This window comes from Ziziphus jujuba, chromosome 1 (assembly GCF_031755915.1).
Source record: "Ziziphus jujuba cultivar Dongzao chromosome 1, ASM3175591v1".
In the NCBI taxonomy this organism is placed as follows: domain Eukaryota; kingdom Viridiplantae; phylum Streptophyta; class Magnoliopsida; order Rosales; family Rhamnaceae; genus Ziziphus; species Ziziphus jujuba.
The window spans coordinates 24358103-24369653 of record NC_083379.1 but is presented as its reverse complement, the minus strand read 5'-3'; the positions used below and the strand labels follow the sequence as shown (position 1 = coordinate 24369653).

Here is an 11551-nt window from a genome sequence, read left to right as displayed (position 1 = left end):
GCCACCTGCACGCCAAATGGAGATAATTTAATAAATCCTCCGAGTGTAAGGTGGAGTGGAATCACAAATTAGCGAAAGAGTAGATCGTTTAGACTATAATGGACATAATGGTTAGTTTGAATCTCCGTGCATGGTGGATTGGAATCACAAATTAGTAAAAAGGTAGATCATTCGGACTATAATCGTCATAATGGTTAGTTTGCATCTCCATCTTCGCCTGTCAAGAGAGTATCTACATAAAAGGCAAGTATATAATCTACACGAATAATAAAATTTCGAACTTCAGTAAAAATTAGTAACCAAGATATTGGTCAAATGTCTCAAATATACCTATAGAAAGAACACTGCAGCATCACTGGATTCAATAGAATTTAGAAACTAAAAACCTAAAAGGTTTACATCAAAATCCATGTGACTGAGCAAGAAAATGACAATAAATAAGGCAGAAGCCAAAGTTTACAAGTAATATCATCATGTCGCAAACATCAAATCAGCCGCCTTCTAAATCACATTCTTGCAAAAAACTACAATACAAATAAATATGAGTTGCTTGATGGTATGATATGCCAGAAGAACCCCAACTCACGGTTTCAATGAACTTGACAATATATTTGAAGAATCATGGATCCACAAGGTCCAAATTAAATAGCTGCAATTTGATTTAAAATGCCATTCGACCAGCAAGCCGGCTTTCCAATATCCTTCTATCAATCGCTGCATCGATGGAGCTCATCTGAAACATAAAACCACATTAGAGATGATCAGAGAAGACAGGGAGCACAAAACACTTGAGCAAGCCAGATACAGTATAGCTTGGATCTGTACGAAGTGATACCAAACTTTTGTGTAAGAAGCTGACCTGTGCCAAGTCTGAATTCACTGTTCGATCATAAAATTAATAGTACAGATGCTACCAATGAGCAAATATCTGATGGGTTTGATCTTGTTCCACTCAAACCCCAAACAGAACTCCAAAGTAAAACATAGGGAGAATGAATAAAAGGACATAAATCCAAATTTTAAAAGAGGTACATACACTTCGTTCTTAACTGAGCACAAACCTAGGTTGGAAGCTCCTCAAGTAGATTGCAGCAAGCTCAACAAAAATGTAATTACTAACAGAAAAAATAATATTAATACCTACTTGAATATTTTGATGCCCACAAGATTGGTTGCATTGCGTTCAAACAGGAGGATGGCAGTTTAAAATAGAACAGCATGCCCATCAATCAATTGAGATGGTAGCAGAATGATTAATGATTTAAATGCTTCTTTGCTAAATGCTCTTTTCTTTTCTTTTTTTAAGGAAAAAAATGAAAGATTCTTATAGAAAATACCTCTATAATAAACAGGAAATAATAGGTAAACAACTGAATCTGAAAGCACGAAAGATAAAAGCCTATCCATCTGGTTAGAGCAATCAAACTTCATAAGATGAAGAGGCAGTGTAACTTACCTGGCTAGTTTCATCATGCACCTGATACTTTGCTAGGGACATTCTTCTTTCTTCCTGCAATATTTCAAAATGTATTAGGTAAGAAGTTAGAAAGAAGAAAACCAAATAGCATTTTTAATGAAAATCTGAAAACAATGTACCATGGACATAGCCTCGTCATCCCAAACTAAATACACCTCGTTAGTAGCAGGCTGGGTAGCAGGGGCCTTGTTCGAAATAACAGGGGGAGGTCCAATTGACGGACCACCCGTATTAGGTCCAGATGCATATGAGTGTGAATTGATTAATATCCCACCTACAGAAACATAACACAAGGACAAACCAAAAATTTCAGAATCAAACAGAAGGTAGAGAGAGCTATATCTAATAATGGGCTGTTCAAAATTTCTTAATTAAAGATAATGTATTTTTATTGCAAGGACCAGACTTTCGATAAAAAGAAACACGACAAGTTCACATTAACATACAGGCCTCACCTCAGCTGATAAAAGTGAATACTAATAAAAGTACCCCAATCAAAACTAAGTGTACTTGAAAAAATTGATAAAAATTTATCCTTGTTTAATGACAGTTTCACTTAATGCACAAAATTTAACAAAGTTATGGTTATGCCAAATGAACTGTCATCAAATAAGGGTTCAAAAGTGTCAATTTGAAAAAATATCATTTGACTAATAGATGGGGATGAAGTGAAATGAGATTGAAATGTGAGGAGGATAAATTGCAATATCTGAAAACAAAGATGAAAATATACAAAAATTGTTAAATAAAGGAGGCTGGGCTATCATGAAATTTATCCAATCAAGAAATATTAAAAAGAAATAAGGGTAATAATTTTTCTGATACTCTGTGAAGGTCAAGATGTAAATGTGAACATCTTAGCATCTTTATAGGTTTCTACAGGTAAAGCTTTCAAAGATTTTCCTTTTTCTCTAATTCTAAATTGGAAAGTTGTCATGGGTAGCTGATGTGTTCATAAGTTTTATAGTCTTAATTATACTCTTTCTTCCCCCCCCCCCCCCCCCCCCCCCCCCCCCCCCTCTCTCCTCTTCTCTGTTCTTGCTTTCAAGGATTCCTTGTCCTCTCCTTTACCCTCATTATTGAATTCCTATCACTAAAAGGTTGTTTCTTATTAAAAATTTAAAAATAAAAAAAATAAAAATTAAAAAAAAGATCAAAAAATCAAAAAATAAAAAAATCCCAAAAGTAATTGTTGTTTGTCATATTTACATTCCATGATTTAGTACTTTTATCTGATACTAAATGCCCAGATCAATTCATTATGTAAAGAGAAGTAACTTAGAATCTCAGGGAGCAGAAGTCAACATGATAATAGGGTAACTACCTTAAAGGAGGTTATTCTGGATCTAACACCTCATGTTAAAATTCAAAAAGAGGATAGCAATATTACAAGAAATGAATGGGGAGGGAAGGGGGGGCTGGTTGTGGAATAGGCTGGCTTTCTGACATTGTACTGTTATTAAAGAAACTAATTATAAAATGGACAGTAGCTAGAAAAGAAAGGGTCCCAAACCATTTCTGCAGCACATTGGGAGATGATGTAAAATGGAACAGTTCTAACAAAAAAGGTAAATAAATGGTGGAATATTATTACATTTGGACAAAAATAATATTTTACTAAAACATTGTTTCTAAGAAACACCTGATGCACAAGACCTAAATTACAGTACAACAGTATATAACATGCATTGCATCCAAATTATAGATTCGCATCAGATTTTCCTGACAGACGTTATTTCCTTTCCAGTATAATAATTTTTTCAACAAAATTAATATATTCCAATATGCTATTATTTAACCTACCTAAAACAGATCCCAATGTGCTATTTATTAATTTATCTCAACAGCAGTAATATCCTTAAGATACTTCCCAGCTTGTCTTGGAAAATATGTTTATTTGATTACAAAAAATAGTCAATGTCAGTCAATAGTCTCCTTTTCTTTTAATTGTATTTAATTATCCTCCATAGCCCTCTCTGTTTTACGTGCTAGTCCAGTAATTTTTTTTTTTTTTTTTTTGAAAATAAAAGCCTAATATGGGAATGTGACACGGCACGTGCATCCCATTTTTAGGGTCCTTTTCTTTTAATTGTATTTAATTATCCTCCATAGCCCTCTCTGTTTTACGTGCTAGTCCAGTAAATTTTTTTTTTTTTTTTTTTTTTTGAAACTAAAAGCCTAATATGGGAATGTGACACGGCACGTGCATCCTATTTTTAGAGTCTCCCACCATAAGCTAGGAACTATCTCCCAAGAGATCAATCATGTTTATCCCATTTTTTTTTATAAACTGATAAATAATATATCGAGAAGTAAATCCATCAAGAAATTTTTGATATACCATTAATGGCATGCTAGGTTTTAATTTTATCTTTTATTTTTCCATGTTTTTACATCTTTCAAGGGTTTCTCATCCTCTAGAACTTGGATACAGAATTATTTACTATTAATAAAGATTTGTTGCCTATAGAAAAAAAAAATATATATATATATATATATATATATATGAAAGTAACTAAGAAAAACAATTTTATTGCTATATTACTGCGTTTAGTCAAACCTGGAATGCTTGGAGCTTGGTAGCTATTTGCCAGAGAGGTGTTTGTGCTTGAATTTGCATCCAATGAGGCTTTGACATTTAGTGGTGAGCTAGATGGGATGTTCGTTGGAAGCATTGGAGCAGAAAATGGTGAATTTTGACTAGATACATTGTTAGTACCACCCACTGGAAAGAGGGGCTGTGAAACTGCAACAGGAGGTGTGGATGCGGGCAGTCCAGGAGGAGTAATCTGTGCAGTTTGCAGTGCAGGTGATGTCGATGATGGAATAGGAGGCCTAGCATTCTGCACAGGGAATAATGGCTGCTGGGCATAATTCAATGAAGCAGGAGGAACTGACATTGCTGTATGCTGAGGATACCAAGGCTGGGGCCGAGGAGGAACTGACCAAGAATTAGGAGGAAGTGGTACTGCAGAACTATAACTGGTGCCAAACAAAAATAAAAAACAATGCTTAAATGAAGAGGTTGATTAATGCTAATCATGCATCATATTGCAGAAAATACAATGTTAAATATCCATAAATATAATTAATGCCAATTATCAATGGTACTGAAAGCATGAAAGCTAGCAAGCTTACATTGGCTGCATCGTCCCTAATGCAGGTTGAGGAGGATATGCAATACCTAGCGACCCAGGCACCACGCTGCCAATTGGAGTTGATGGGATATCCACTCTGGCCACTTTTGATGGAGCATCTTCCTCTGTAAGAAATTTAATCTGTCAGAATAAACATGATGCATGCAGCATTTTTTAGTGCAGACATCAGAACTTGCAAAGAAAAAGTGCATATTTATGCACTTGTGTGCATGTGCTCATGCATCTTCTGATATTACTTTCTTCAGGCCATTTCACATTAGCATTAAACAGTAACAAACAACCAATATTCAGTTCTTTGATATTTCCATGTACCAGGAACCAAGAACAAACATAAACAGAACCAAATCAGACAATAAATTTGATTTTCAATCATTATAACAGCATGTTTGAAGACCGTTGATAAATAAATGGATTACTGAAAAAAATAGAGATGACTCATTCCTTCCTCTAAAAAAAGGGATTATTGATAAGTATATTCTGTTTTAAGATTTAGAGTTTATTAATTTACCATTTTTTTTATTATAAATTTAAGAATTAATTAGATTAAACAAGGGATTTTTATTAGAGTTTATTCTCTATTAAAATTATGGCCCAATATAGTTCCCTTATCAATCAAGGCCTGTTTACCTATAAATATGGTTCTATGTAACCCTAATGATTGTTTTTTTGTTTTTTTTTTTTTTTTGGGGGGGGGGGGGGGGTGGGGGGGGGAGGGAGGAGAGGGAACAACGAAACAACAACTTGTTTATTACCTATTTAGAATGTATTTTCAGAGCCTCATCTTAATCCCCTGTTTAGAAACCACGTCTAGAAAGTCTAAAATTGCCAAAACATGGATTTCAAGACAGTTTATGAGCTTCCATAAAGACTGCTGCTTCGAATCAAATGACACCAACAGTAGTCCCCATAAGAATGACCAAACAAAGTCTCAGAATTTCATTGAAAGTAAAACCTACCCCGCAACAAAACGATTCGACCAACGATGCATTCACATGTACCACACAAGAGAAGGTCACTATTTCCATTTGAAGTTGTCATCGATCTACAACTAGGTGCTCTACACCACCAGAACCAAAAGGCTCAAACTATGCCAATCTACACTAATATTTATTTAATTCTTTATTAGCACTTTTATTATTTTTAGAACTTTTTTTAAGTTGAGGCTCACACCTCACCTTTTTGGCAAATTGCATTAACGTCAAATTTAGCCTTTTAAAACATTGCTACATATCACTGCCATCCTCATACTATTCCAATTAAAAATTAGGTAGAAATTTTTTAAACATAATAAAAATGCCTACCCAGGATCCTATAACAAACCAAATACCTTGTTCACATTGAAAAATCATCATTATCTTTACTTGAACCCTACTAACACATCATAGGTTTTACTTTTATCTATTATGTTTAACAAAACAATACCAACGCAAATCAATCACTCATATTTTACTTTAGAATCCAACAATTGGATCTTAAATGTGCAATAAAAAAGTTTAAAAGACCAAAGACTATGAAATTGATCTGCCATTGAACCACTTCAACTTATCCATAGGATACTAAGTTACTAGTAATGATGATAGACAATCAAAGGACACAATATGGAACCGCTGAGATGAACAACTTATTTGTAACTAGCATTTACCTTCCTCTCCATAATGTGCAGCCAAGACGTCAGGTGGGATTCCTTGCATTCCATATATTTCAATGTCTGTCGATTCCCGGCCAGGTTTTGCATTCGGAACCCTGTAAAAAAGTTATTTTCATATTTATCACCACTAGAATGTGAAATTATTGACACATCATAACATGTTTATAGAAAATCAATAAATCACATATTAAATTCTATAAGTTTTTGTAGAAATGCCCAAACAGGTATAAATAAAAAGCAAACTAATAAAAGAAAGCCGTTTAGCAATTGCAGTACTCCTAGTTTCCTCCACATTTACATTATAGGTCTGGCTTGAATTATTAAAATCTCACATGGATAAACATATCTATTGGACCCTCTTGCTTTCTACAGTTTTTATATATTTGAAAACCCTAATGAATCATATTCCTATTTTCCATCACAACCGATCTCTCAACAGAAAGACGCACTGAATAAAAAGAAAAGATATTCCTTGCATGGTAATGAACCACAACATACATAATGGCAAAACTTTACAAACCCCACTGCTTATTTTCTGGAACCTTAGATGCCAAGAAATCACAAACTGATGATTTGTAACCCTAGATATACCAAACAAATAGAACAAAAATCCCCAAAATTCCAAACTCGTAAAAATTCAACCAAAGATCACTCATTGTATTTCGCAGCCGTGAACATAAATACAACAACAAACATGCCCTATTTTGATCAAATTGTCCTCTGATCAAATATGCCACAACTGTAGAGTATCTTGAATACCACGTTAAATCACCATGAATCCCAAAAGCCAAAACTAATAAGTGGGCCCACCCATACATGAATATCAAGCTAACACAATATACAATTAATATTTTCCATCGTATGAAGATCTATCCGATAATGGGAAATCAGGCCTCAAATGAGAAGAGCAGCAAATTAACATAAAAAAGAAGACTAGTTAGACAATCAGGCTATGACACCATGTTAACCATCCATCCCAACTATTCAGGTTGCTAAGAGGTGGGCCCATTATATATTTCAAGCCAACAAATCCACTCCACATACCAAATTGCCTTCGACACTTTCAGATATGCTTATTTTAACAGATTTCAGATATTATACAAAACAAGTTCTCACTACTATTTTTTAATTGTATGCGAAACATATTTACAGATTTTAAAAATTAACATAATACCATTATATTCTTGGATTAAATATTTTCTGATGGCTAACAAAGCACAGGCTCAATTCTAACAAAAGAAACTTATATAGAACCATCCCTATCATCTCCTATATTGAAGAAATAAATAAAGCAAAACTAATAACAAAATACCCTCATTTTGTTAGTTTTCACTTTTCAGATATCATGCGGAACAGATTTTAGCTACTTATTTGAATTTAATACCAAACATATTTTAATATTTTAAAAATTAACATGCTACCATTTTGATTTTTGGATTCAATGAACATTATCTTTTGTGGCTAACAAAATTTCCTAAGGAAAGAAATATTATAAGGCATCATCTCTCACTGTCTCCAAAGAAAAATACACAGCAAAATTAATGGAATAGGAAAAGTACCATTCAAAGGAGATGCATGTCAAGATAGATAGTACAACCAAATTTTTACCTCTATCCTCCCCAACATAACAAATTTTAAAACTTCTTCCAATGCCAAAATACACCTAAGTAATATAATCATATCTAGATTCTAGTAGAGCACCCACCCAAAATAACTAACTATATTTCCTTTCTGCTAATCTCCTCTAGAAACCATTCCCCTGTACTGCAAACCTGCAGTGACATTTTCCAACAAGGCAGTGACATTCTCCAACAAGAGCCTGGTCAAAGTCTGCTGGCTTTAGGATTTCTCAAGTTCCAAGCATGCCGCATGGAACAGAACTGGAATTTTGAAAATCAAGCCTACAATTTCATCGGTTTAATTATAATAGTTTTATTAGTTAATAACATGTGTTTAGCATTACAAACAAGCCCAAAAATTTTAGTTCCTATATACCCTTTCCAGCACAAATCCTGTACCCTTTTCTTGCATGTACAAAACCAGTCCCCCGGCCCTAAGAAATTCCTTAACATTAGGAATTGAATATATAACTTTTTTATTGCAACCCCAGAACATAACTCATTATTTCTGTTAAGAAGATTCTGCAGCCCGTTTATCCAAAATAGTCATTTATTTGTGTTTAGAATTATATTTTCAGACCACGAAACTGTAAAACTATTCTTCCACCATCCAAGTATCCAGACCCCTAATGTTTCCACAATTGAAGACCACCACATAAAGAAACATAGGAACTAGAACGAGTTCCTAAACCGAAAAAAGTCAATAACCAGTACAGACAGACAGCATTAAATATGTCAGTACACACAGCAATGCTGATTTATGACCATCAACATCATCAGACATCATACGTCCAGCAATACATTGTTATCCACACCAAAGATTATCTCTTTGGGACACCAACATCATCAGACATCATAGGTCCAGTAATACATCGTTATCCACACAAAAGATTATCGCCTTTGGACATTCTCTCATTACCATTTGTATTATTCCACCGCATAAATATGAAAGCTACAGTATCTCTAACCATCACAGTTCAAAAAACAGACTAATTCAGCGTTCACTTTGCCTATAAGGAACTTTACCTTGTTTCATTGTTTTATTTAGAAGCAACCAGAATCAAAGACAACACCTCAACACAAACACCACCTCATCGAAAAGAATCCCAACATCCACTTAACTTCTTCACAAAGAGGCCCAAAGTTAATGTCACGAACCAAGAAAATTACTACCGGACCACGAAAGCATATTTAAAATACACACACGCACACACACATACATACGTATATATATATATATATATATATTTGATCAGATCCTATAATAAAACGAAACATATGGTTATTCGCAGAATCAGAACCACAGAAGTTGCAGAAGGGGAAAAAAAAAAAAAAAAGAAATTGGAAGGCATACTTGGTGACAGTCTCTTTGTGCACCTGGAGGACATGTATGGCCATGCCACCAGCTGTTGAGAGCTTCTTGTGGCAGACGTGGCATTTAAAGTGCTTGGCCTTCTGATGCTGCACCAATATCTTCTCGTCGTCGAACTCCCTATCGCAGTAATAGCACCAAACCTTCGAGGAAACCCTCTTCTTCTTCTTCCCCATTCTGCCCCTTTCTTTGTCTCTCTGTTTCCACCTCTGGGCTCCTCCTACTTTGTCTTCCTTTCAGCTTCTGATATCTCGCTAGGGTTTCTGATGGCTTCCAATGGGGTTATTCTCTCTCTCTCTCTCTCTCTCTCTCTCTCTTTGAGTCCTCGCCGTTTGGTTTTTGGTATTTTCGGTATTATGGAATTCTGAGTTTTATGTTTGTGGGCTACCATTCGCTCCTTTCAATCTGATCTGGAATCCCATGTATTTATAATTAACTAAACTATTTTCACTCCTGTCCCATTTATTTATTTTTTTAATTCTTTGAATTTTTATTTTTTATTTTATTTTTTGCATTTTTGGCCTAAATTCAATAATCCTTGATTTCTGTCCGCCTGCGTTACTTGAGCGCAGTCCCGCCCGGACAAAGGGCGGTTTTTATTATTATTGTTGTTTTACTGTCAGTTTTTTTTTTTTTGGTCAAATATTTCCTAAGAATTCAAAAACAATTAAAAAATAATTTACTAATAAGAAAGAAATTAGTAAAATAATTTTGTACTTCGCCACATATACATTTCATTTTTTCTTTTCCAAAAAGTAATTTATTTGAAAAATTATAAATATCATGCAATCAGAAATTTTGAAAAAGAAATATTATTATGGTCTATTCTTTGTACTCTTTTTTATTTTATTAATGAATTTATCTTTTGTTTGTTTTGTTACTTCTCGACACCAATATAGTTAGAATGTCCTCAATTTTAAAGCAACTCTATACATCTTTTTTCTAACAAATAAATTTAAAAAAAAAAAGAAAAATAGATAATTAGAAATATGTAAACATAATAACTGTACCGTTTTTATTAATAAAAATTTGAATGATTTGAGTGATTGGGCCTTTATGGCATTAATGGCTCTTAAAGTGATAAGGGCTTGTTTTGTGGGTTTTTGTTCCTTACGTTTTGTTTTTGGAAATAGAGGGGCTTTTTATAAGAAGAAAAAAAAAAAAATTTCTTGAACCTTCCCCTACGTGCGTGAGTTGAGTGTGAAAAAATAGAGAAAAAATTATTTTTTTCTGCATCTTATGCATAATAAAATAGTAAAGCAAAAGTATATTGAGAGTTCAAAGGAAAAGATTAGATGGTGCTGTATTCAACAGTTTTATAGAATCCATTATATCATGGGAGATAACTGTCTGAAAACATTTACATCGGTAGAATGGGAATATATTTAAGGACACTGTGATATCATACAGATTTATCAAAATAATCATCAAAGCAAAAGCATACGGGTTCTTAATTTAATTTTAATTATTTTCCTATAGTTTGTTTACAATTGTTTTATTTATCATTCCACATGTATATACATATATTATACACATATATTTTTTTAACAATCTTAAGACTATTCCCGAAATATATGTTTATATATGTGGAGATGTGATTAAGTATATTTTTTTAATTTTAGATTTGTGTGTTTCGGGTGGAAAGAAAGATTTAAAAAAAAAAAAATTTAATTTCCTTTACACCCTTATGTAAGAATTTGTAATGGGCATTTGTTTATTTTGTTTATCAAAATTGTTTTCAACAAATTTAGTAGCCCATGATTTGATTTATTTGTATGTTCAGTTAAAAAAGAAAAAAAAATTAATTTATTTTTCGAAGAACCCATGTATAATATTGTGGGTGGGTTTTTATTTATTTTTTTTTGTTTTATCAGAAATTTGTTTTTTTCATAAAATTGTTTGTCCATGATATTATGAATCTTTTGGTGATCTTTTGATAATTTTCTATGGTTGGAACAGTGAAACGGGTTAAGAAAACCAGATTGGAGGTTGAAAACGGGTTAGAGAACAGGGTTAACAGGTCGGGAAAAACAGGTATGGACCAATTCTAGATTATTGGGTCTGAATTTTAAATTCTGATGAACTTGGCTTAGTTCCAAAGCCTAGCCCGTCGTCAGAACAAGTTATTGTTCAACCTAAGACCCAAGCCCAAGCCAGACCCAGGCCCATGAAGATTCAACCCAATTGGAAATGGGCACGCCACATGTCACGATATGAGAGCACCACGTGGCACGGTTAGGTGATGACAAGTAGCGTAGTGGTAAGACAACATGGTGC

The 11551-nt window shown here is 33.7% G+C and overlaps 1 protein-coding gene across 1 annotated transcript; it reads right to left on the bottom strand.

The window, feature by feature from the left end:
- Positions 1–333: 333 nt before the first annotated feature.
- LOC107433467 (protein SUPPRESSOR OF FRI 4) lies at positions 334–9680 on the bottom strand. The gene is made up of 7 exons (XM_016044753.4): positions 9257–9680; positions 6278–6378; positions 4616–4739; positions 4038–4459; positions 1597–1751; positions 1457–1510; positions 334–733 (listed from the first exon to the last, which is right to left on the bottom strand). Exons 1-7 carry the CDS (start codon positions 9448–9450, stop codon positions 662–664), a joined length of 1122 nt encoding a protein of 373 aa, XP_015900239.3. The 5' UTR covers positions 9451–9680; the 3' UTR covers positions 334–661.
- Between the last annotated feature and the right edge of the window lie 1871 nt (positions 9681–11551).